This window comes from Poecile atricapillus, chromosome 1 (genome assembly GCF_030490865.1).
Source record: "Poecile atricapillus isolate bPoeAtr1 chromosome 1, bPoeAtr1.hap1, whole genome shotgun sequence".
NCBI classification, from domain to species: Eukaryota; Metazoa; Chordata; class Aves; order Passeriformes; family Paridae; genus Poecile; species Poecile atricapillus.
This window is the reverse complement of record NC_081249.1, coordinates 142,985,779-143,013,463: the sequence shown is the minus strand read 5'-3', so window position 1 is coordinate 143,013,463 and position 27,685 is coordinate 142,985,779. Positions and strand designations below refer to the sequence as shown.

The 27,685-nt window shown below is 37.6% G+C and overlaps 1 protein-coding gene across 7 annotated transcripts in view; it reads right to left on the bottom strand.

Moving 5' to 3' along the window:
* The window catches only part of PHF21A (PHD finger protein 21A), a 133,708-nt gene that overhangs the window by 9,060 nt on the left and 96,963 nt on the right, over positions 1-27,685 (bottom strand). For 5 of the 7 annotated variants that reach the window (XM_058841878.1, XM_058841870.1, XM_058841904.1 and 2 more), the window contains 12 exons: positions 25,293-25,493; positions 21,339-21,590; positions 19,462-19,548; positions 16,955-17,251; positions 15,196-15,294; positions 14,073-14,124; positions 13,183-13,262; positions 12,677-12,737; positions 10,079-10,242; positions 3,895-4,050; positions 2,204-2,279; positions 1,767-1,870 (listed from right to left, as the gene is read on the bottom strand). In XM_058841878.1, coding sequence (XP_058697861.1) covers positions 1,767-1,870; positions 2,204-2,279; positions 3,895-4,050; positions 10,079-10,242; positions 12,677-12,737; positions 13,183-13,262; positions 14,073-14,124; positions 15,196-15,294; positions 16,955-17,251; positions 19,462-19,548; positions 21,339-21,590; positions 25,293-25,493 — 1,629 coding nt within the window. Of the gene's footprint in view, positions 1-1,766; positions 1,871-2,203; positions 2,280-3,894; positions 4,051-10,078; positions 10,243-10,307; positions 10,331-12,676; positions 12,738-13,182; positions 13,263-14,072; positions 14,125-15,195; positions 15,295-16,954; positions 17,252-19,461; positions 19,549-21,338; positions 21,591-25,292; positions 25,494-27,685 lie in introns of all 7 variants that reach the window. The other 2 variants (XM_058841912.1, XM_058841921.1) reach the window with 1 other exon arrangement.

The window sequence follows — 27,685 nt, the reverse complement described above, 5'->3', positions numbered from 1 at the left end:
GACTGAAAGAAGGCAAGAGAAGGAATATGATGTTCACAGATCTAAAAGTAAGTACCCAGAAAAGACTGCAGCTGCAACTTCACTTTTCCAACCTAGAAGAAAAGAGTCTCTAGGCTGTGCTCAGAGGAGAATTCATATTTGCAGGCTGAGGAAATAAATTGTCAAGACATAGCTGCCACCTGGTATGGCCTCCTTTCATTCCAAGGTGTTGTGCAAATGAACACAGACAGCTCCATCCTTTTGTGTTTCTTTTGAAGGAAAACTTCCAAGTGTATGTTCTTACTATTTTTTCTATTACTATTGCATTACTGAAATTTCTTTAACTCTGATCTGCAAGCTCAGGCATCCCAATGCAGCTGACTGCTGTGTGCAAACCATTAATGGGATGCAGCCTTTGCTTTCACATACATTTTAGCAGGAACATCACTTCCTTCTCTCAATAAGTAAAAGGGCACTTGAAAAGGAAACCAAACTCCTCTTCACTTGAAAATCTTATTTTGTGGCCACTTCATTCTCTTAGAAGTGGTAGTAACATAGCTAGCTCATCAGCTAAGTGTCAGGGCAACTTTAAAAAAAGCCCACAAATGATGTTTCAAGAGTGGAAAACTGCTTATATGTATATTTGAAACTCTCAAAAATGAGGAAACAGTAGCTATGTCTGTTACAGTCAGGTTTTTACATGAAGATGGCAACCTTCCTACATTGCATAAATCTTTTATTCATGCTGATCTCCAGACATTGTTGGTTTTAGCTTTACTGTTTTCAAATGCAGCTCATGGCATCATAATAACTCTAAAGCATCAAAACCTGCATCAAAAATGCCTGTTTTGGACAGGTCCAATCTAAGTATGAACATTCTCCTCACTGCCAATCTCTCATGGTAAGGCCTTGCATCTGCCTGGGTACATCACTGAGAATCAGTGTTAGTTGTCTAGTGCTGCTCAGGTTGCTCTCAGCTACTGCTAACCAGAAGGTGACAGTACCTGGGACTGCTAACCAGCCCCTCACAATCATTTTATTTGTACTGACAGCACTGAGAGGTCTGTAAACATAGGACACTTTTACTCTAAAAGGCAAAGGCAGACAACCTGAAAAGTACATCTGTATCTAAAATGTCTGTAATTATGAATCCAGCCTTACAGATGTTGCCACACAGGAGATTTTGCTTTTTTTCATTATGTGATACTGACAAGGGCTGCACCAAGGAGGGGCTCACATGGCAACTCAAGAGACTAATCTGCACATTAAATGAGAAGAGTTACCAAATCAATATGTATGTTCCAATTACTGCAATAAATTAAGGTGGAAACTAAAGTTTCTGGTTTGAAGTATGACATTGTCTCATTAATACCATGTAGAGGCATGTGCAATGTCCAGCTGCTGACTGCCAAGGCTCCTGAGAGTCCGCTGTGAGTAAATGGTCGCTTTTGCATCAGAAGGGCCTGTAGAGTGCACCAAGGCTGTAACTCTGCCCACAGACAAAAATGCTCTCAGTCACTTTTGTCACCTGCTGATAGTATATGTCACCATATGTCTACCTACATGCTCAGGATGGATCATGTATAAGAGACTCAATGTAAGTATATGTCGCATTTATTTCATTCCTGCTTCCCAAAGTCCTAAAAAGCAAAGGAAAGCACTCACTCAATTCTAAATAAATCCAGTGGATGACAGGTCTAGTAAATGGAGTTCCTCTATAATAGTTTTCTCCCTGCATTGTGGCATCAGAATACAGGTGAAGAGTTATTCAGGAGGACAATACTCACTGTTATAGAATTGCTGAGCTGTTTGACCTTCTGCTCTAGTTGTTCTCTTTCCTGTTTTAAATCTGAACTCCATTTAAGTAGTTTCTGTTTTTCCTCTTCTTTTGCTGCAAAACAGAGTATTAAACAGAATATTTTAAATATTTCTCTTACAACAGTGGATAGACGGTCTAAACTGCTTCAGGTAAAGAGGTGAATTGTGTTTAAACCAATGCTTAGCAACTTGTGCACTGAATCAGTCCCAAAATTTAACCTACGTACACAAGCATGACAGGCTTCAGAAATATTTAGACTGCTATTTTCACTAGTGATTAACGTTATTTCCTTTTGTATGATAAAATTTCCTTTTGTAAAGGAAATACCATTCTATCCCACTCCCACTCCCAAAATAACATCTTCCATTATTAAAAGTGAAAGAAAAGTATTCATTATTTTCTTACCTGCTTTATATGCAATATATGAATGAACAATTGCTAAAGTTCCTGGCCATGGGATTGCTTCTTCCTTCTTTAGCATCTGAAAGAAAATTTTCATAGAGATTTAGCTGGTAAAAAACCTACCTTAAAGAAAGCAAAAAGGAGAGAGAAAAAGAGGGAAAGACTGAGGATTTTTTTTCATGGCTATCATTAGTCTCAGCCCTGTTAACACAAAGCTTCACAGACCTGATCTGAGATTTAACAGAGGGAATTATTCACAACTGTATTGTGGCTCCCACAAAGCAATCCTATTTCTTACAAATGTCAGCATTTTCCGAAATTCCCTCCATAGCCACAAATAAAGTCTACTAATGATACTGAACAACTTAAAAGAGGAATGAAAGGATGATATATCAGAACTCAAAACTTGCCAGGAGACATAAACATTACTTCATGGTTCAGACAAACTGCTGATCTTAGTTGTTCTGGGGAAAAAGTTTTCATGCTGCAGCCTAGTCTCCACACCGTACATTCAAACATCACACTTCTGGCTAGTAAAACATGAAACTGTCCTATCATCCTTTCATATCAGAATCATCTTAATATACTTGTCAAACTCTCTTTAAAACTCTCATTTATGTCTTTCAGATCATTCCTACATTTTTCTTCCTAACAAACTTTAAGAAGAAAGACACATTTTTAGTACATGATCAGAGTGGTGTCTCAGAAGACAGAGGACTTGCCAGTTTACAGTGAATTTACTCAAATTTCCTCTTTAATTTTTTGGAAGCTATCACAGAAACATGAAGAGAAGAGATAGAGTGAGAGCAGGCAAAAACAGGAGTACCCAAGTCATAATACTCCCTCTTCTGTGGCAACTACTGACCAAGTCACTTGAGAAAACTCAACTTTTCATTCTTCTGAGCAGCACATCACAGATCAGGCTGTTTTCTTATGCTACCACCTGGCACACCAAAGGCTGTGTGGGTGACCAAGCAATGCGCTGTGTTAGGCAGGACACAGCTTCAGACTGCCTATTATCAGCAATCTTTTGCAACTTCTAGAGTTCCATGGAAGGGTTAGGAATACAACAGTTTACTTCTTCATTTTGTAATCTCAATGTAATTATAAACAAAATATTAAAATATAACCTGCTCACTCCAACTGTACATTTTCATAGAGTGATCTGGAAAGAAACTGTTCATCTATACTCATTATACTCATGCTGGATGATATTATTAAAGAGATCACTGAAGACAACCTTTCTGATGTTTGATTTATATAAGCAAACAGGGGCTTATATTTGCTCTATCTATTGAGGTAGGCTTGTGCAAATGTTTTATTTATTTGTCCAGAAGAATATACTAATAACCTTTGAAGAGGCAATAAGCTTAAGATGAACAGCAGAATTTCTATGGGTTGTAGATAATCTTTCACAAAAGTCCTCATGCTTTGATCCAGAAAAAGAGTAAAAACATAAGGGTAACAAATAAAGACCTCAAATTCAGAAGCAAAACTGGGCAGTTTTGTATTAGCACACATTCCCACAGAGGTAAAAATTCAATGAAATTCACACAAGCCTTATTGCACATGAAATAGATTTGTTCAGCGTCAGGCTGTCTTGAGCTAACTAACCCAAGCAATCTGGTTATTTTCTTTAACACCAAAAAATCTTCACATGCATTGTACATAACTCCCAGTCTGTCAAACAATACCTGGTCTTGACATTTGGGACAGATCCACATGCCCTTAGGAATGGTTTTCAGAGGTGGGTCCAGACAATCCAGGTGATAAACACGTGAACATGTGTCACACATCAGCAACTGCCCACTTTTTCTGCAAACACTGCAAAAATCCTCGTGGATATCACCCTACAAAATTGAGGGGAAAGGGTTTGGGTGAGAGAAAGTGAGAGAGAGAAGGCAAAAAGTGAACTTTGACCTTTGATATCTACATCTTAGTTGAATTCAAGGATTACAGCACAAACTGTTTCTAAAGGGATTCTTTTTAGACTGTGAAACAGGAAAACCATGCCAGACATCAGAAACACTGACATCTGTCCTCCCAAACACTTTCTCTGTCCTCCCAAGGCAAAATGGTACAGCAAACACTTATTACTATAGCTTCTCTTAACAACTGCTACCCCACAGCCTTTCTTTAAGATTCCCTCTTTACCCTGATCTTTTTATCTGCCTGAAGTGATGAGCTACTCACTTTCTTAACCCTCCTGATTTTTGGATGTAAGCCCAACTCCACTCCAGGAATGCTGATTAGGCTGTCTCTTGCCAGTAATAGTATGTAAGAAACCCCAACTGAGTGACTTAAAAGAACACTGTTAAATATTTAGGTCACCTTTAAAAATGAAACTGTAAGGAAAAGGTGTTGCGCTTCTAAATGAAAAATAATAGAATGAATTATGTTCTGAGACAATTCTTTTTACTTCACTTGGGCTACCTCAAGTTGCACCAAAACAGCTGTGACTCAAAACTTTCTCATTCTCTTTAGAGGGTGGATTGTTTCATCACTAACACAGACTGAAAGCCAGGATGAAAGAGTACCAAGAGAGATTTTCTAATATTTTTTTAAAAGAAAGAATTGAAAAAAATGACTGGCCATGGCTTTTAGAACAACTAGGTTTAGTTACTGTTGCATTTCCATCAGAGAGTTCTTTTCTACAGCCATTAACATTCTAAAAAGGTAGGTCTGATTTTTGTTTCTTTTTCTTCTCTCTCTCTCCCCATTTTGATTTGATTTTTGGATATTGGAATGAAGAGGCTTGATAGAAAGGTGGCGTTCACAGAAGAAGCAAGGGACACCCCACCCTCTCCTCTGACCACCAGGCTCTCCTGGCAACTCCATATGTTCAAAGCCCCATGTGGCATCTGAAGTACACACTTGTCACTGACTTACAATGAAGTTTTATACACACCCCAGACCTGCAAGACTGCAATTGTAAGATTGTGTGTGGAGCAGAACTGTGGCTACACACTCTCCTGTATGAAATACCAGCAGATGCAAGGTTTCCTTTTGGTGCAGATTAGCTCTTCACACGTGCAGTTTTCTATCAGTTTGGAGGGATAGCAGATTTGGCTGTGCACTCACACATTAAGGTGTCAGGCAAGAGAAATTACAGTAATCTCCACTATGGATGACATAATACACGTGCAAAAATAATTACACACGAGCAATCTGTTCAGGTTTCTATTTCCCAGCTCTATTGCTGATGAGGCCCCTCTTCAAAGGGAAGCCTATTCTTAATTCCCAAGGTTAACACTGATTTAATGTTTTGTAAAGGATCAATCTTCAGTGAATTTTCCATGCCATGTTTTGGATCCATAACTCCCAGGGACCACTGAGAGCTGAGTTATGGTATTACTTCACCTGTAACACCAAAGAGTTCCTAAGTGTTAAATGAAGATCTAAATGAGCAACATTTCATGCTTCTTATGAAGCGATGTGTTGTAACTGGGCTGGGAAGAGCTTCTTTCCCTCTATCGTGCATTCTCTGAGTAAAAGGAAAAGGCAGCAGGCAAGAGATATCATATAAGCTAAAATAAAATCCTCTTCAAGATAAGGAGACGATTAAGAGTGGAATCCTCTCATTTTAGGAAAAAAAAAAATTCTGTTCTAGAGGATCACGTATCTTAAGATGCTATAGTTGCTACAGACTACACAATGGCTCTTGGTAACAAAGTGCAAAATTACTGCTGTGCTGAAAACTAAACCTGTTATGTCTCATAGCCTACAGAAAGAGCCCTACAAAAGAGACACATAAGCAGTTTCCTCTTGACGGGGAGACATTTAGAATTTTAGACCCAGAATGCCCCAAATTCAACTGAGTGCTGGAAAACCTGTAGTGATACAGGTGGCCAGTGCACAGGGGAGCTGAATGCATGGAGATGCCAACACACATGGACAGAATTCACAGTCCTATTTTTGGTAATGCAAAATTCAGGGCAATTCCTCAGAGTCAACAACTGTCTTTACCAAAATCCCAGCCAGTATTTGATTCCAAAGAAATGCCCCAGGTCTTACAGGCATAAACAGGGGGGCTCGAATTGGTGTTGTGACATGCACCACTAACCTCAGCTTCTGAATCAGCTTTGTGTAGACTACAGCCAGCCAACTTAGGGTAGAGCAGAGCTCATTGAGGCTGCTCAGACATGCTACAGCCTGAAGTGACTGAAGAATAATGTCAGAACAGGTACCATAAAAGGTGATTTAACGTCACTTTCTGCTCTACTTCCTCTTCACAAGGGACCAGGAAAAGAAATTTAAGCTTTCTGGACAGCTAACAGTTTTCTTTATTTTGATAAAGTGTCTAGAGCAGCATGGCCTGGCTTTAGGCAACAGAACTGAGTAATACAGTAACAAAAGCAGTTTGTGTGCTTGAGTTTGTAATATCTATACTTATATGCACATTTCATTGGAATAACATGGGAAAACTAAATATTCTGCAACAGGAATTGCTCATGATCATATAAATAAAGATGATCATAGCGTATGATGTAAGTGAATTAAATTATCAGAAGCAATACTAATTCTGGCATATTCTAACTTTGATGGGCTTGACTTTGCAATCTGAGTGTTCTACAATGTTCCCCTCAACTGAAACACTGTCTTAATATAAGTATTTACTGATAAAAAGGCGTTTTGTGACCAAAGACTTGAATCATCACTAAAACAGGTTTTTGCACAATTCTTACTGCTGAGTAATCAAAGGCAATCACTATCTTCCAGGTGAATATGCCACAACTGCATAAGGGAGAACCACACATAACCAAGTGGCTCATAAGTGGCTCACATAACCATTTGGCAAGGCAACTGCCGAACAGGAAAAAGAGTCCAAAATAAGGGGGAGGGAAGAAAAAAGTTTTGCTCAATCCTGCCTACTGCATTATTTTCTTCCTTTTCCCATCTTAAGCTTCTGCTTCATTTTTGCCTAAGGATTTCTTCCTGTCATTCAGAGAATAACATTTTGGGAGAAATTCAAGAAGGCTGTTCTGGTCCACTGCGCCTGACACCAAGTGCTTGGCCTGATTTGCAATTTTCATAGGCTGGCTAAACATATAGATTAATCAAGTGCAAAATCAAATTTGTGTTCTAAAGCCTATAGGAATTAGACTTTTAATGTAAAAATATTTTAAAGATAGGCAAAGCTGCAGTTTTCTTCTTTATCTGTCTCATGAACTGCTCAATTATTTTAACTGGGACTTCTGAAATAGCCTTTTCCTAAGGCATACAATTGTGTTTTCAGTTTTAAGTGTTCAAAGTTCCAAATCAGAGCCTGTAACTACAGAAAACATTTTCTGTCCTATCTAGAAACCTTTCTATATTCACATCATCTGCTAACAGTATAGACCCTCTTCAACAGTCTGGCCTCACTGCCAAAAGAAGTGATCCTGATTTCTCTATATGCCTTCTCATTTCACCCTGTGTGAAGCTGGCACAAGAATATTTATGTCTATAAAATTAACTGGATTAGGGCATGATCCTGGCTATGACTAACAATTTTTAGCTATGTCAGTTCCCTTACACAGATCACAATGTGACCTCAGATATATCTGGCTGAAACAACATAGGAGGCATTCAAGGGATGAGAAAAGACTGCTGGTGACTGGAAGGCTAGGTGTCCTCAATGGTTGCCCCAGCATCGACCGTGGCATGAGCATTTCAGGGGATCCTGTATTCTCCATCGATTTGAGTTGCAAGGTCCTTACGTGTCAAAGAACAAATCTTCCTCTTTATCTTCATCACCAGCATGACTTGTACTATTGCTGTTTAAATACAGAGTATTTTTGCAGCAATATATTGCACTTTTCCAGCCAAGGATGCTACAGATTTTTACAAGGATTGCTAAGTTGTCAAAACTCAGATAGGAAAAGCACGCAGCATGACAAATAAAAAAATACAGGAAACCAAATCACAATAAAGGGATGTGACTGCACAAGCTTATACAGCAATCTTATGAGAATATATAAACAGAAGAACCCCTTCCATCTTATGACAGCAATTGGAAGCCATTCCTTTCTTTACAATTAGCAAGTACAAATTATAAGATGTAGCAAAGAACAGATATTTATCTCCTTTCTGGTATTTTGCTGTCTTTGAAGATTCACATTTTGTTTCATAGTTTATTTTTAATGAAAAAAAATTTTTATGAGAACTTTTAAATATATTTTCTACTTTCACATGTATTTCATTTTAAATGGAATTCAATATCAAATATTTCTGAAAATTCCACCAAATTAGCCCAATTGATAGTGAATATGTACTGAATGTGACTTTGGTAAAAAATTCTTTAGAAAAATCAAGCTCTTTAAAAATGTTAGTTCTGTTGCATACATATAAACTAAATGGCTTGTCTGGAAATGTTAAAGGGGATTTACATATGATTTTAAAGGGGAAAGAGTGCTATTGCTATGTTTTATGATATGTTCAGGTAAGAGAATGTCTGTTACCTGCTAGTTAATCTTCCATTATCTCCTTTAAATCACTTCAATTTTCCTTAATTAATGTATATTAAAGCAATCCAGAACCCAGGCCTAAATACAATCCTAATTCAGAAAATTAAGGGCATTCAGAATTAGATTTGAATGCTACAGAACTTTATTCTTGATTTAGCTTGCTTCCATCAGGCACTGCAGAAAACAGGGTAACTACTCATCATACTCTTTTGAGAGCTCTTCCATTGTAGGAAAAGACTCAGCAGTATACACACACATCAGAGATGGAAAAGACCCCCACCACACTATCCACTCCTTCTCGTGGGGCCAGTGTAAAATATGTGCTCTTCAGCACATTTGCAAGTCATCTGTACTGCTTATTTTAAAAGTCCCCAGAGATGGAGCTGTCCCATCATATCCATGAGGGGCTGGTTCCACAGTCCCATTTATATGGCTGTCAGGAATGGGTTTTTGCAGTCATGTGCTATCCTGCTCTCAAAAATGACTATATAAAAGAGAACCTTATAATTCTGCATGCATATTCCCTGGGTATCAGAATTGCATCTATTTATTTCAGTGCTTCAGACACACTTGTACTACTCCTATTCCTGTTACCTCTGCAGAACAAATACAGATCAGAGGCAAGGAACTGGCTTCTATTCCCTGTTCTACGTTGTCAGTAGAGGTGGTCTCTCAGTCTATGTTCTCACAATGGAGCAAGTATACAGATGAAAATAAAACAACCCAGCTTTTCCTTAAAGGCCATTTCAGATGGCTGGGCCTCAAGTATATGTGACTCTTTTCTAAAAGAAGAAGTGCAGGAGATTGTAGCACCAGTAAGAAGAAATAAGCAAACACCTCTTGATTCTTAAGCTGTGCCCTGTAAATACCAGTCTTTTAAACGCAAGCTCATAAATGAAAGTACACTCCAGCTCCTGAGGACTGTTTTACCCCCACTGAAAAGTCACAACACACCTTCTGCCAAATCAGTGCCACAAACACTGCTCCTGGCTGTTCTACATGACAAAGCAGTTTCCATCCTTCTCTCATTACAGAAACACAACTTTTTGTTATTATGGTCTGTAACTACTACTTTTCATTCTCCTCCTCCCCACCCACCCCCCACTCCCCCTGGCCCTTTTTCATGGATGACAGATTCAATTCATTCAGACAAGATCTCAGACACTACACAAAGGAAATGAGCTCATCTAGCATGCCTGGTGCCTCCCAATGTTTCAATCCACTGAAGGAGTTATAAATAAAATCTCCACAGGATAACAACATAGGTGCAGAAGGAAAAAAGGAAGGGTGTTAAAAAAATGCTGGACTGTTTCACTACACTGAATTATGACAAATGATGAGTGAGATTAAAGAAACAAAACCTGCAATGATTTTCCTTGTGTCTGTTTTGCATAACTTTCTAAAAGTAACCCCCTCCCCAAGAGTTACTTACGTCTGTGGAGCTGGGGCTAGGCAGGGACACGGGCTGAACAGCTGCGGGAAAAGTAAATGTGGTCTCTGTCTTTTCATTTTCAGGGGAGTCAGGATAACTGGACAGAGGGGACGTGGGGGTCAAAGCCCCAAACCCCAACACCGTGTTGTATTTAGGTGGACGACCTACATATTAACAACAGGGAACACAAACGAAAAAAAAAAAAGAAAGGAAAAATGATCTTACATACCTTTGGCCAGTGGTCCTCATTGGCTAGCGTGAAAAAGGAAATGATGTAGCACAGAGAGGAAGTTAATAAAAAAGTTACAAGTGGAAGGATAGAAGCAAAGATTTAAACATTTTTTAGAAATCTTTAAGTAGAATTTGCAAGGAAAGAACATTTAAAGGATGTATTTCAGAAGGAAATAGAAATAAGCTCTGCAGAGGGTCAAAGAATCATTCCCACAAAAGCAGCATGGGGACAGTTGCTACTCCTAAAAATAAGGCTATTCAGTTTTTAGGGGAAAAATGTTGGCATCAAAGCTCCACAGAAGCTACAATAACTACTATTAAATCCTTTCTGCTGTTATCCCACACCTCCTTATCTTTTTAAGTGCCAGCATAAATCTACACAAAGGTTAAGTCCTTTATCAGAGGCCAACACTCACCACCCCTCTACTTTTCTTCCCCATTTTTTAAACCTGTTAATTCACATATCAGCACTTTCTACCCTACTGGTACATTTTTAAAATGAGGCTACCTAAGAACAGGTCTTGTTTTCCGACCCATAACTACTATCAGTTTTAACCTATCACTAGTCTTCTACTGTAACCCACTCCAAATTCTGTGTCCATTCTTAGACTTTCTCAGCCAAGCATGTTTGATTATGCACAATTCTTAGATACTCCATTACATTAGCGGATGTGCAAAATGTCTTCATAACAATTCTTATAAAATTATGAATGCAAAGCAAGACAGAAAAAAACCCAGTATGCAACCATCATTTCTCCCTTCCTTCTCCAAGGTAATTTATGGATATGTAAACATAAAGGAGTCAGGATCTAGGAATAATTCCCCAGATCTTATGTTTACAGATTGTCAGTCTATACCTATTAACATGCCAAACCTTGCATTTAAGGTCTGGATATGTTCCAGAACTAAGTATGTCCTTGGAAATGGATTTCTGCTAGTGATGTCCATGGGTGAAATTTCTGACATGCTCAGCACCATCTATAATTAAACTAAAGCTCTCAAGGGCAAATGCTTACAAAAGCTTTTCACACAATATATTGCTGTATTAAATTACAAAACAAATGTATACTTCCAAATCTTTTGTCAATTGAAAACGTGCTACTAATTTGGTGCTGATGGAATGTAAAGGCTCACAACAGGGTGTGAGGAAAAAACCAGAAAGTATAATAGCTGCAAAAGCAGGCTAAAAGAGTATCAAGCACAAATGCATGCAATTATTTTCATTGATACAGTAATTGTTCACTATAAGGTCTAAAATAAAATTAAGAAATCATTACTACAAGAAGGAACATTTACTTATTCACAGAGTAAATGCAAAAACTCTCTATTTAAAATCTACATCATATTATTTTAAAAATACATTTAACTTATTAGGAGATAGCAGTAGAGACACATCTTTTATTTAAAAACAGCATAGCTGCAGAAGTGTCAGCTTTGCTGCACTGTCTGCTGGACTGAAAACAAGAAGAGAATATATCAAATTAATGTTTCATCTTGCAGCCAAAACCCCCAAAAGATAATGGAACTGGACAGTGCTAGGTGAGAGACTGGTTTGATTTTTTTTTTCAGTCTGAGTGGTTACTTTTTTTTAGACAGAAAATTTAGAAATAGAGAAGGTATTATGAGTCTTTAATGACTGCAGAAAATAATCAAAAATCAGGTAAAGATTGTCAGGTAGGTATGATCGATGTCATGTACAAATAATGGCATCACTTCTCTCCCATGCTATTCTGTTCCACCTGTTTCACCATAATCTAAGTCTTAAAATTTTACCTATTCTACAGTAGGATTTCTTCTGAATAATACTGCATGTCTATATGAAAGATCATCTCTCATTTTAGGACAAGTGGCATTCTGGTTGCAGTTAAAGTGCTTAGTATGAGCAGGATAGCTTTTCTCACTCAAGGTAAGTTCTTTTGAAGACCCATCCCTATTCCCAGTGGGGAACAAGGCTTTTGTCACACTAAGCTTCCTCTCCTATTCAGGGAACACATGCTTTTTCCATAACCACTTTCTTTTTCACAGTAACAATACAATCTAGTCATTAACAAGGGGATCTTAACAGCAGCTTCATATCACTAAATGATGTTCAAACATCTCACATTTCTAGTGAATATCTTAGCAAATTGGGTGGTTTTTGTTTGGGTTTTACTTGAGAGTGAAACTGAAATGAAACATTGAGCTGCCTAATAGATCTTGCTATGCTAATCCCTAGAAGTCACGGTCTTTGCCTACCATGGAAATTTACTGCAAAAATTAAGTACTGTAGAGTCCTTCTTGTCTTGCTCTTCAAACTGACACGAGGACTACAAATGCAATGTAGAGGAAGAGGCACTGGGCAGGGAGACAGGTCTGGGTATACCTCACCTCTTTTACGTGTCCCGGGATGCATTGTGCTGTTCAGGTACGTCACTGTACTCTTCTTGCGCTGCAGGGAAGAATGGAACAATTTCTGTTGGGGAACATTTCTGGCAAAACCTATATGCAATAGCTGAGGAACAGCAGAATAAAAACTAAGCGAGATTACTGGCTTTTGTGTTTTCTGAAGCACACCTTTAGAAAGGTTAGCTTTTTTACACTGCTTCTGACATCTGAACTGCTTTAGGCTGATATGCAAGCAGACCAACACACACTGCCATTTGGCCTTACAAAGGAGAAGGCAGAAAAAGATGTAAATACTACAAGAACACCCCAATGTATTTACTATTTAAAAAGCTGAGAGTTGTGCAATGGCCTATTGAACTATAAATGATGGCTTGCCTTTCTAGTTCAAACTGAGAAAGCTTAGAAGGTAGCATGATGTTAGAAAGACACTCAAGATCAGAATGAAAACACCAGCTTCCCCCAGCAAAGTACCAGCAAAAAATTAATACCTCAGGCTCAAAAACAGCTCCACTGTACACTGGATTTGCTGTTGTTCTTCTTTTCCTCTCTTGTCGCTTACTTTGGATTTCTTGTAAAACAAAGCATTCAGGTTAGAAAACAACGGATCTCAGAAATTATATAAAATCCTCAGAATTCAGTTTGCATGTGAGAAGAGCTGTAAAGTTTTCTACAGAACATCAGTCACGCCCAGTATAGGCAACTGTGTTATACTTTTAAATTCTGAAGATTTGAAAACTAACAGCTGACAAGGAATACAAAAACAGTGCTCAAGTAACTAATGAAATCATTGCCTTCTTCTCACCAAGTAATCCACAACTAAGACTTTAAACTCATGGTCACTGGGATCTAAAAAAAAGTCTCTGGTAACCTTGCTGGTACTTAAAAATACCGTACAGAAATATGCAGGCAGTTGAAATGATAGGCTATCTTTCAATGTATAGGATTAGAAATTGAAATTATAAATCAAATTATAATCCATTAACTCATTCATTACAAGTAACAGTCCCATAAAATCATGAAATGAATGAAAAATTCTAGACATAGGTTATGGTAAAATTATCCATGGTGTATCTTTGCAGATAGAGGGGTTGTCCAGAAGGCATTAGTATTGCCACAGATTTCTTTTCTACCATCAGAATATACACTTTCTTCCCAACCTCTGCTCTCTGCTGCATAAATAACTAATTTTTTTCAATGCCATAAGAACAAAAACATATGCACAACAAACTAAGTTAGATGAAGAGTACAGACATCCCAAAGGTACTATCATACAAGAAAATACTGCATTTAATACAAGAAATATTTTGGAATCCTACTTTCAATTCAGAATGACCATGAAACCAGAAGCTGAACAACCAACCTAACACATTTTTCCTACCTTCCAGGTGGTCATGAGTAACTAGTCCCAGAGACACCATGAAGGCAAGTTTCTGTGAGGGCGGAGAAAAAAATCAAGAAAAGTACAACTGTTAGGATGAGTCATTTAGCCCCTTTAAAAGCAGCTGACCAAAGCACCAAAAAAAAAAAAATTGTGATACTTTGCTTCTATAAGTCACATTTCTTTCATGTATGTCAAGCTTCTTGAAAAAGGATAGACAAGAGTCCCATTTCCTAGATGGGAACCTAGACTGAGACACTGGGAAATGCCCATTGCTCGTGATCACAGAGTTGGCAGAGCTGGGAACAAGAGAGCAGTTTCTTTACTTCCATTACAGTACTGAACTGACTATTAGAAAATACCAATGCAGTTCAACTGCCAGAAAAATATTGCTAGTTTAAGATCATTCCCTATCTATTATGAACTGCAAGGAGCCAATTCTAACTTAGATTTGCTATTTGCTAAGGGCTATGAGTTTCCTAGAGGATTCTAATTTTAATGCAGGAAATGCACACATGTAAAAATCAGAATTTTGTTGTCTAACTGACAAAAGTTAGAGCTCACACAATAGTAAATTTGAATCCATCTACGGAAATAAATGTAGCAGAGCATTTAGCTATAATCAGTTCCAAAGCTCTTCACAGCAGAAAGGTTTTATAAGAAGTCATTCTGTCCTCTTTCACCCCAAACTAAACTGGACTAAAACACAAGTAGAATGTGAATATATGTGCCTCTTTCCTTCCTGCTCACCAGAGTAGAAATATTTTATAAAGGAAAACAAAGACATTTCTTCAGCTTCGAGAATATTCAGAGTCCAAAACCTCAAAGGAATGGAAATCAATTCTGTAATCTAAACCTTCATTTGAAGGAAGTACCATGGAAAAATGATCTTCTAACTTACAAAAGATTTAGAAGGCAAATGCATTCCAGAATAGAAAAATGCAATGCACTATATCTATTTAGATTTTTTATTCTGTAGCCTTATCAACTACTGCTGTCCAACAGGAACGTATGGAATGTTAAAGTTAAGAAGTCTTGAGGGAACAGAGGGAAAAAATATTTTCTGAAGGACAGTGTCCTTTTTTTTCCCCCTTAAAAGAAAGCTCTGGGTATGTTCTGATACCTGTGGATTTTCTTCTCGTTTTGGCTTCGGTGCAGCAGGTGGAGTAACTGTACGACTTTCTGTTTGCTTCTCTTCTGTTTCCACATGTGGTTTAATAGTCTGAAAGAAAACAGTGTTTCTCTCATTCAGTGATAAGAATGACTTTTTTTACTTTGACTAGTAAAGCAAAACAAATACTTTCGCAGACGCAGGAGAAAAAACGTTTAAAGCTGGCAGTGTTCTAACAAAGACTTAATTGAGGAATCTGATGTGAGAGGAATGTTAAATAAGGTATTTTCATTTAACAAAGAAGAAACAGCATGTCACCAATCCATTACCCCACACAGCCACACAAGATATAACAGTGATTTTAAGAGTCAACTTTGTTACAGAAGTCACCATAATGTAGAGGAATAAATGACTCTTCAAGAAAGCTCATCCCATCAAGACTTCCACTTAGAAACCATTCTGCATGGCACATACATTTTGTACTCCTCAGTCTTCGTATTTTATAGAATTATGAATGTCTCAAAAACTCTGAACCCCTCAATCTCCGATGTTTCTGAAGCTTTTTTCTTTTCTCAAGTCGTAAATCTTCTGCATGACATTCCTCACCCTATAGCACGAATGTTGAAGTTATAAACTGAGTAAGGTAAGCTACAGAGAGACAAACTTTTCCCCTTTATGATACTATGATACCATTCTTCTATGTTTTTCTGTAGTTGCCAGGAATTATTCAAAGAGCAAATGAATATTGCTGACATGAAAAGGAACAGGCATCAAAAGTCAAATATTGTAGAAGTATAACTTCAAATCACATGGAAAGGGCAAATATTGCTGAGTAATCTGTGGAATGGTCCTGAGGTATGCAAGAGCCTACTCTTGAGACCTCACAAGCAGAACTGAGCATAAGCACACCTTTCATGCACATGATTTTCAGAGTCTCCGTAAGTATTTCAAAAGCAGAAAGAAGGTAACTTCAAGGCACATTAGCCTAGGAAAGAGTTAAGTGACATATGTACTACTATTATCCATATAAATTACATAATAATAATACTATATGTTATAGCATGCAATGTCACACTATTACTAACGTACAATATACAAAAGAGTTAAAAGTGAATCAGAATATTGCTTTACTTGAACAGACTGGCAAGGAGTCTCAGTTGCAATCCACATTGACTTAAGTAATTTTTATTTCACAGGAGTCTTTTCTGGAGAGAGACTTTAAAACTAAACATACAGAATTCTCTGCTTCTTAAGGTCTCCTTTCCATTCATTCAATCCTATTTAGACATAGGGAACTATCAGACTTCAGAAGCTGAGTGAGACTATTTTGCCTCCAATCACAAGATTGCAAGATCAAGGGATCGTGGAAGAAATGGCCACATTTATCCTATTAAATATCCCTACAATTTTGTGCAATTTTTGCCTCTCACAAAACCACCCTTTGAAAAACAAAAGGGCTTGATGTGAAGATGGATTTCAGCTTGTACTTGCTCTTCAAGTACATCTGCCACGTAGCCTGCTTATGAACTACTGATGTTTAAACAGTAGAGGGAGCATAAAAACACTGAAGCAGGAGAAAAAGGTGCCAATGGCCCATAGTAAAGGAAACGGTAACTTCTATCCCAAGAGCTGCAAGTTATTCCATAATTTGTACTGCCATTGGAACATGAATATCTCCAGTATCCACTGAAAACCTCCCTGGTTGCCGTCCTCTCCAAACCTGCACAGTAAAGCAATAAAGCCAGTACATTAGTAGACACTTTATTTGTACCTGTTTTTCAATGTTTGGTTTGCTGATCTGTACAGTCTGAGGTCCAGCGAGCCTGGTACCCGGTGCTGCTATCACGATGCTGGTGAGCTGTGCCATAGGGAAAGTTTTGGCTATGGTTGCTGTCTGCCCGTTAACTACACGAACTGGATGTATGGAGTTCTGAGAGTTGGGTAAAGAGGTGGGTGTGAACTTTGTTGTCAACATCACAGGCCTCTGAATAAGCTGAGGAGCTGCAAGCATTGGAGGAGGTGCAGGGGCAATAGGAATGTTATTTTGGGCAACTGGTTTAGGTCGAACCTACAAAATTAAAATAAGAAAAAGAGAGAAAAAAAAGAGAGATTTGTATATCAGTATTTCAGATCAACTTTTAACTAAGTCTTTCAATTCATCCTGTTTAATCTGAAGGAGGCTGCTTGATTTTTTTTAGATAATGTAATTTTTAGCATACTGTCCTAAGTATGTTAAGAGAAAAAAGCACCACATTTTCAAGCCTACTTACATAAAACCCATCCATAACATTTGCATATACAGTCACCATCCCTGAAATGGTATTTGGATGCACAGACACTTATACAGAATGTTTATTGCCAAATGCCTTATCTGTATCTAAATTAACATCTTGGTTTTATAAGCCAAAAAAATCCATGTGATATTTACAGGCACAGCTGAGGCGCTCATGTAAAAAGTGTTTCAGAGCTTTGTAATGAACCTCTAAGAAGTTATGAACAGTTGACTGTGCCCTGAAACAAGTAATTATTTTTTAAGCAAATATCTGTTATCTGTCAGCTCTATATAATTATTTAGATACCTGCACAACCAATCTCTATAAGCAAAAAAAGTGACAAGATAATATATTAATCTCTTACTGAAACTGCTGAAGGTACAGGTAAATGCAAGAATTTCTCTTCTTTCACATGAGAGACAAGAGCCACAAGAATCTTCCAAAACCTCATCACCAATACTTTATTTCTTGTTACTGTTAAGTTTGTACTTAACAATGGACTTAAACTACAATTACAGTACAGCAGTAGAGCACATTACTTTAAAAATGAAGCTTTTTTTTTCTTGATTCCTATTCCCCTATCCACCTGTAATACTCCATAAAGCATTTTACCATGAAAAAGTCACATTCCAATAGATGTCACCATACCCAAATCTTAATCAGATACCAGTCTTTCCTTACTTTCCTTTCTCACTTTGCAAAAGATTTAGACTTTTATTCACAGCACCACATATATCATACAAATTAAGTAGTTCATCCAAGACATTTTTTTTGTTTTACATAAATAAGCAATCTTTGTCCTTCCCAAACCACGAAAAGAAAAGTAAACTGCAAGTTTTACTACTCAGCTGAAAACAGAGGTCATTCTCCCTTGTAATACAGAAATACTTGGGAATAATATAGACATCTTATTTTTTTCTTTTTTTCGCTCAAAAGCAGCAAGCAACAATTAGAACAATTTAAGGTCTTGGGTGATGCTTTGATTTTGATAACACCCATTCCATGGGTTAATTTCATTTATTGCAAACAAGATCATATATAATCATAATATGCAAATTTCGTAACTACAAACTCATACAGGTTGGAGGGTTGCTGAGGAGGTCTCTAATTTGACTTCCTGCTCAGAGCAGGGCCATCACTAAATGCAGAGTGGGTGGCTAAGGCTTTGTCCAGATCAGTCTTGCAAAACTTCAAGGATGAAGCTTTCACAACATGCCTGGCAAGCCTCTTCTGCTCCTAATTGTCCTCAAGGTGAGAAGTGTTCCAATTTATGAGCATGGCCTCTAATTGTCCTACCAAGCATCTTTGTCTCCAGCTGTTGCTTATTTCCTTGCTGAGACTGGAATTAACACTGCTTTCAGGGTGCCTCCAAAGCCCTTCTCCAAATTTGAAAACCCCAGATTCCTCAGCCTCTCCTTACAGGTCATATATTCCTGTCTCCCCAAGCTATCTTAGTGGCCCTCCTTCCCATGCTCCATTCAAATTTATTAACCAGGGATTCCAAAATTGCAGGGTGTTTATTGGACTCAGTTTTATGATTGCTGAGGAAAGGTGGATAATCTCCTCTTTGGATCTACTGGCTGCAATCCTGTTGGTACAGGTCAATATGCTGGAAGGTTTCTTTGCTGTTAGGGCACACCATTCATTCAGCTACTGTCAGCCAAGACCTTTTAAGCTGTGCAGCTCCTCAGACAGTCAGTCCCCAGCCTGTACCTGTGCAGAAGATTAGTCCATTCCAGGTACAAGACTTGGCCTTTCTTCATGCTGAGGCTGAGAAATTCCTGCTGGCCCCTTCCTTTATCTGTCTAGGGCTGCCTGCATGTCAGCACTGCCCCAAAGAATACTGACTGCACCCTCAAATTTGTTATCATCTGCAAACTTGTTGAGGATGAATTGTCTTCTCCAGCAGATCAGCATTAAACACCACACAATGTTCATCAAAAGTCTCTTCTATCTATTCTATAATTAAGTTCCTCCTTCTATTGTTTGTTCTCTGTATACTTACCTGTGGAAGAAAATTTGGACGAGGAGTAAGTCTGGGAGGAGGGATGAACTGCGGCACTTTTATGGGCTGAGGCGTAGCCTGAACCTGCTGTAAGAACATGAGAAAGCAGAGTAAGAGGTAAGAGGAAAATTTAGCTTTGAAGTTTTTCACCAAAATCCTGAATGTACTTTCAGACCTGATGTCCTCAGTTTTCACTCTGTAAATAATTTTTCATAGCAAGAGGTTCCTCACTAGAAATGTATTAAGGATGGAACCAAACTTTACTTTCTAGATCCTACACACCTTGCTTCATAAATTGCAGGCATATTTCCTTTTAGTTCAGCTGTACTAACTAGTGTATTCTGCAATCTAAAACCATTTCATTTGATAATAATAAAAACTCATATTTGTTTTGATCATTAAAAAATGACATTCCAACGGACAGAAAATAGTAACACTTTGATGTCCAGCTATATGAACTATGGTCTTTTCATAGTGAGTGACACACAGAAGAATGAGAGAACATCTCATGCAAACAGTAAAGATCTGGAGGTTATAACTCTTTTAGCAATATTAATGACACTATGAGGGGCTCTAAATACACAATTTGAATTTTTCAAAAATAGGCCATTCATTTGAAACAATTAGAATCTGATTTTAAGGAAACCTAAGTACTTCCCTGAAACTGTAACTGAAATCAGCTGCATGTAGCTGCCACATAATTAACCCCTGAATAGCACTACCAGTTACCATGAGTACCTGGAGAGATTCTCTGAAATTGATGTCAATTATTATTTTATACCCTCCTATAATTCTGTCCACCCACATAAGACTGCAATTTTCTTCAAAAAGGTCTTGTACTTATTAATTAGTACTCAGGAAAATATTCTGATATTTTTGATGAAATTTGCTACAGAAACATAAATCACGGACTAGTATTAAAACAGAATTACCTCCTCAAATCTTAGTTATTTAGCAAGGAAATGAAGCACAGACACAAAGAACAGATGACAGTGGTATAAGGGATGACACAGGAAAAGAGAACAGTAGAAAAATCTCTACTCAAATAGTTTTCTCTATTCTGATCACAAACATATGCCTCATTAGGAAGCAAAATTACTTCCATCTGCATTAAACAGTATTTTAATAAATATAGATAAATCAGATTTATGTTTAATAAAGCCATAGCTTTTACTTCAGAAGTAAAATTTCCCTATCATGTTGTTACATAATACCTGGTTTCCAGACCAAGAAGCCTACATAATCCAGTTCTGAAATACTGGTTCTTTTATTTCTAGGTGGCTAACTACTCTGGAAAAGAGTGTGTGATGTAGCCAAAGCACAAAATTTGTATTTCCAAAATACATGCTTTTAAAAACAGATGCTGTTTATACATTTGAAAACGTGCTGAGTGAAGACATGGTAGTGGGCAAACTTAAGGGATGTGTCTAATACCAGAGACTTTATCATGCAAAGGGAACAAGAGATTGATTCAAAAAACCCTAAGATGAAGACCCAAATTGATCAAATGAAGAAAGTCTGACATCTCCTTTGCCTAAGAAAAGAGTAGGAATCCTGCAGAGCACAGCCATACAGATTTAATAAGGGCAAAACAATCACTACTGCCCCATGACTACAGTTACTAATAGGGGAAACTACCCAGAGGTGATGACAGCACTGATTTAATTCTATAAAGCAAAACAGTAATAACAACCCACATGGAGAGAAGATCTTTTTCTTAAAGACTATCACTTTAGCAATGTCAGCTAGTGAAGACTCACACCATGTCCCTACTATCCTCCTTTCTGTGAGAAACCCTGACTGTTTATTTTTTTCCAATAGCCCTCTTGTTAACCAAACCCACACATATCTGCAGGGCAAACACATGAAACGCTTACCAAAGTTACTGTGTTTTTTGTCACTATTTGGACTGCCTCAGCTCCTGGCCCAGTGACCTTATTTGTTGTCTGGAGGTTGACTGGTGCGTTCTGCGCATCAGTGCTGAGGACTTTCTGATTGTTGTTGATAGCAGTAACCATGGCAATGGTAGGTCTCTGACCCACAACAGAGGCAGGCATGGTCGCAGTTGCTGCTTTCAAGACGAGAGGTAGTGTCTTAGTGGTGATCATAGAAGCTGTAGTTACAGTTTTCTAAGGGAAATAGAAAATACACTGTAAGAGACAGAGACACTCCGTATCAGACAGGACGTGGGTTGGTTAGTCAGAAACAATAGACAGCATGAGAAAGAAAAGGCAGCTCTGAGCCTATCAACCTGCTGTTCAGACAAGCACATAATCTTATGCCTCTGAAAACTGGATAGCTAGAAAGCATTCTCATTTGAGGCACCTGTTCAGTCTGCTTTAATAACCTGCAGCACTGCAGATTGAATCAAAACAAATTCCTGAGAATATTAAAATTAAGTGTTAGCAGTGGCATATGCATTTTGGATCTTTTAGTTTCATATTACTTCCAAACATGCACTGTCAATATCAAGCATAAAAGGTGGAGGCTTATGAAACATAGCAGCAAACTAGCTTCTCACTGAGTAAAACTCCTATTTTCAAATGGAAACTGTAGTTACAGTGATCCTCACAATCAGAGGAAGAGGGGGGAAAAACATTCATAAGTTGGTTTCTTTAAAAACAAAAATATTTATTTTTATTTTGGGCATCCCAGTCTCAGCTTTAGCAATACATACAATTACCTTGCACTGAACTTTCTTTCCTAAGAGTATCAGTAGGGTTGTCCTGAAGTTATAAGAGCTGGCTCTTAGTCTGCCCAGCTGCAATTAAGGCAAATTAAGTTTAACTTCTGTGGAATGGGCTAGTTTTGGAATATGTATTTGACACCATGATTACTCTTGGCCTGTTTTAAAAAGAGTAGGTTTGAATCATTTAACACCAGCATTTATCTGAAATGCCTGATTACATCATGCCCAAAATTCCAAAGTTGAAGCAACCATTATTTCACAGTTTTGTTTTAAAATGTACTGTCTTCCAAGATGCTAAGGCAAATGGATATTACAAATCTCATTCAAAAAGCAACAAGGTGAGAGTCTCCATATAAAACCAGAACACTATGCAAACAGAAAACTCATGACAAGTGACATTCAACAGAATGGCAAATGATCTTTTTTCTTTTCACTTGTAAAAAAATCCATTTTTTTGGTGTAAAAAATCCATTGCACCAATGGCACTGCACCTTCAAAACTTAAGTGGCATGATCAAATGCTCTTAGTACTAAATAACCACCATTCCCTCCTGATGTCAGCTCTATGTTCTACAGAGGAAAAAATAGAAAACCAGGGATCAGGCAGTCTTTGTGTTCTGAACATACCTGATTTAAACTACTTGACTTTAATCATACAAGACCTTTATCTTTTTTCTAATAAAATATTTCCAGTCGAATTCTTCAGTCTTTTCACCAATACTGTTGCCATAAACAAAAACACAGTTTACCTTCCCACATCTAATTTTGTAATAATTAAACTATGTCCCCTAATTTTTTAATTATGCACAAGTGTGAAAAAATTCACTGTATAATGCCAAATTAAAGAATAATTTATACTTCAGTTTTATACATTAATGAAAAATCCAGACATAATTAAATTTTCCTTGTTGCAACACAACTTTCTTAACTTTTTATCTGAGATCTAACAAGCTTATCGACCTCTGCTGCACCTCTGCCGCACCTTCCCCAAAGCAAAAGGCTCCATTCCCATAATGAGTAACATTATTCAAGCTTTTCCAATGAGATGTAACGTGGTATTTTCACAACCATTACATTCAACCATAAACGTTTTAAAGAAAGATATAATCAATCATGTAATACAAGACTGTGACTCTTCCAAGGGGTTCTATTAACTCTGCAAGTACTCAGAGTACAGTTTCAGTCAGAAGATCACAGAGCTTGAATATCCCTGTTACTTTGCTGAGCATTAATTAGATAGCTTATTCTAAAAAGTAGTCAATGCATTAATTCATACTGAAGTGGCATTCACAGTAATTCTGCATTATTGCACATGATATTGCAATAATATGACCTTTTAGCAGGCTTGTTGCTTATAAAAATTTTAAAAGACCTTCTTACTGGACAGATTTTATATATTAAAATGCCACTGTTAATTATGGCATATATACCTTAATTCCTCAATTTGATTACTCTGAAAACAATTACTGAAAGCATTCTCTGTACTGACACAGCCTTGAAAAATGTATTATTTACAAATACAGGCATGAACAAACTTCATAGAGAGACAAAATATTTTACTTTGCTAAAAGAGATTGAGACACAGTAAGACAGATGCACAACTTAGATGCAAAATGTACAGAAACAAGTGAGGATACTTCACTATTTTGCCCACATAAATAAAAATAGGAAAATGTTAAGGATAAAAGCTGGCTTATTTATCCAAGGGACAGGACAACCTGCCTTCCAATTTGTAATTACTTTCCAAGCACTAGTGTACCAGTGGTAGGAAGAAGAGTGTAGCAGTTTTTTGACTGTTTCGCTAGAGGGCTCTTTAACTTTGAACAAAACCTCAATTTTTACAACCCAGGAGATGACCTGGAAGTTAATGAATGAATGCAAAGTGTGGAATACTGAGAAACACATGAAACTGTGTTTGCTCTCATGTTTCCTGACTGAGAAACAGAGATCACTGATACAACAGTGATCCAATGTTTGCCTATAAATACTTTAGGACATAGTAATATTTTATTCTTTGTTCCATTTTAGCTTTGATATTGATGTTGCTGCTCAAAACGCATTTTCCTTAGTTAGGTTTGTTTCATTTCCTCAATATACTTTTCTCAAAAATACAATTAGCTAAGCTTCACAAACACGTTTAGAGTGCATCCAAACCAACTTGCTGAGTTAACAAGAGAACTAACAGCCCAACCATTTCCCTCTTCTCTGCTTTCAGAAAAAGGGAAGATGAAAATCACAACTGGTCAAAGCTGTGGGTGTGATTCACTGCAATGTGCATAAAGCAAACTTCATGGGTGAATTCTGCCATCTGATTATCAGGTAAACATGAGCTCCCCATGCATCAACAGGAAAAAAAGACTTCATATACACTTCTTTTTACAGAACACCTCCCTGCATTTTCTAGTTGTTTTATTAGCATACTTTTGTGAATTCAAATAACTGAACAGGAGAAACTTGAAATTCCTCTCTTAAGCAAACCACTTTCTCTGTTGAATTCTGGGATTATGTCTCTAATCCTATACCAAACTGAAATTCAGTTCACCTTCCCAATAAAGACCCTATTTTCTAAAACTTGAACTCTGCAATTAACACTGTATAGTGTATAGATTTAGACAAATCCTTGAAAATACAGGTATTATTTAGTATTACTTACATCTGTTTAAGAAGAACAAAGCAGAAAGAAGAAGGAACTGTTTTCTTGCATTTTATTCACATTTGTAGAGGGCATATTGTTAGTAATTTAAAAAACAAAGGTTTTAATCATATACCTCATACAGTGTGTGTAAAGTATTTACTGTTTCTTGAGACCTACTAGGTATGATCAGACTCATTCATGCACCTAGGGAAAAGACAGTAATTTGCTAAACTTTCAGTTATTTTTAAGAAAGGTGATACTGCCACCCTTCTTTTCTGTGGGGTTATGATTCAACTTTTAAACAGCTTTTTAAACCCAGATTGGAGATTTTTTGCAAAAAAAAAATAAATCCAGAAGACCCTTATCTGCATATGCATAGAAGAAGAAATTCATATTGGTACACTAGCAGGCATTAGTGAAAGTTTGCAGTCTTCTCTCTGTGCTTTTCCTTTTTTTAATTTTCAGTGACCTTCACCTTTAGTAAGAAAGAATAGTTGTAGCTTTTTACCTGTGATCCTATCACGTTTGGAGAGGGTGCCGTGGACTGTTGCTGCTGTTGATGGTGATGTTGCTGTAGCTGTTGTAGTGGTTGTGGCTGTGGTGTCTGTAGTTTGTTTTCTGACTGTGCCAATGGCTGTATTTGAAATTTACTGTCTGGTTGTTCCTGCTTCACTATCAAATTCTTTCGAAGCTGTTCCACCACTCTTTTCTACCAGATAAACAAAATCATAAACAGAAATGATGACAGTTATTTAGCTGCACATACTAGAGAAAATAATAATACCTAAAGATACATTTATTTAGTGTAAATATGGAACTGCACAGAAGCTTAGTGGGATTTCTCTCTTTGAAATTTTAAGTAATGGTGTTATCTAATAAGCACAGTGTAAAATTGGCCACAGAGGAGTACTACAGCCCAGCAGGGTGACCTCACTGTTCTTGCAGAAACCCACTGACCAAAATTCGGCCTATTCACAAACCACTGCAAGACCTCAGTAACCTGTATTTACATGATTCCACATGCTTTGACTCCTTCAAACACGCACCGCTATTAAACAGCGACAAAAAAGAGCTTTGGGTTAAAGCCTCCCAGCTGACTTCAAGGCAATAGGCATGTCATTTTGTACCAGGCATTGAAAATGAGTGAGAGACAGACAATTTGAGTACAAAGTGGGCACCAGGAAGGGCATGGATGCATGGTCCTTCTGTTCAATATTACTGTCAGCTGAAAAACAAAGAGGTAGAGAGGGCTACCCACACGGGAAGAAAATGGCACGGATTATTTCTTTCAGCTTAGGGGCTTTCTATTACATTTTAGCTTCCATTGAAGTTTGAAATTCTTTTTAAAAGAGGTTTCTTCTCCTGGTAGCCATCGTGCATCTTTAGACGGTAACAGGATTTAAGAGCAGACCAGGTGACTTGCAGTATAAGATACATGTCATCTGCATGGATAATAAGGGCTCACAAGTTCTGTTCATATTATACTTAAGTGTGAACAACAGTGAAAACACTGACTTTTTTGCCTTCTGCAGGCATGACCAAAAATGAACCTTTTTACCTACACTCTAACCACCCTCGAATCTGAACAGCTTTAAAAAGATTTAGCTATATACCGAAGCCCCCTTGATCAAGATCAAACACTCCCAAGCGATTACACAACAAGGCTGTCTTTGGAAGAGGACAATGAAGTCAACAGGCATGGGACAGGCTGAACCAAGAAAGCTCTGGCGGAAACAACAACAGTCAGGGAACCTCTACCAGAGCCAGGTGCTGACAGTGGGTTGCCCCAAGAAGTTAAAAATAACACAACCATTTTGACAATACCAAATGCTTTGATTTTTTTGTTTTGTTTTGAAGCATTAGTATCCAGACACAGTACTAAACATAGATATGGATAAAAAAAACCCCAAAAAATCCAGCTATTTACTACAACTGGAAGAATATTTTTCTCAAATTTCATTCACACATGGTTATGAAATTCTAAGCTAAAAAAATATGTTTTTTCATTTGTGGATATACAGTAGACTTATGATTTTAAGTATCTTGCTTATGATGAGCTATAACAGCATGATGCTTCACACAGTAAGTGTGTACCTCTAGCCCAGAAGAAGATAACAAGAGGGCAGACTCCCAGATTGGCAGATTTGAAAACTGGAACTTTAAAAAGCGAAATAAAATCCACAAGCAACAAACCCCCCATCCCTGTTTCATAATGTCAAAATGTGTGAGCTCACATGATTGACCTTTTAGCGAAAGACTGAATTCAGTGACTTGAAGGTACAGAAGAAGGGCTGCCTGGCTTCTACAAAACCCACAGCACTGGCTGAGGATGCCTGCTCAGCTCTGACAGGAGAAATCCAGGCCCAGTCTGGCTGAAAATTCAGGGAGTTAGTAAAGGACAGCAGCCTGAAGGAACTATTTTACCTTGCATCCAGTGAAGTGCTAAAAGGTGTTAAAGCTGAAAAGCTATAAATTGTTTGTTCCCTTCTGAAACAAGGATAAAATAATAGAAGTGAAGAAGGCATTTCCCTAATTCTGATATTTCACATAGTTTTAAATGTCCTGTGTCTATCAGCTTGCTCATACACGTAATAACTGAACAATGATTTAAAATTGCTTTCTGAAAAGATCAACCATGTTAACATGCAAGACAAAGTGCAGCGTCAGCAACCATATACAAGAGCTGAAAACACATTTCCAAAGAGTAACCCAAGGGGGAGGAGAGGAGAAGGCAGCAAAGTAGGAGAGGAAATAATGCAATGTACTTATAGAATACCTGCCAAAAAATGGACTGCACATATGCTGCACAGGAGGCTAAAGAATTACCATACCCGGCATGAACAGGAAGGGAGTTTTTGTTTTCCACAGCTGCCAGTATGAAATTCAGGGATAATGATACTC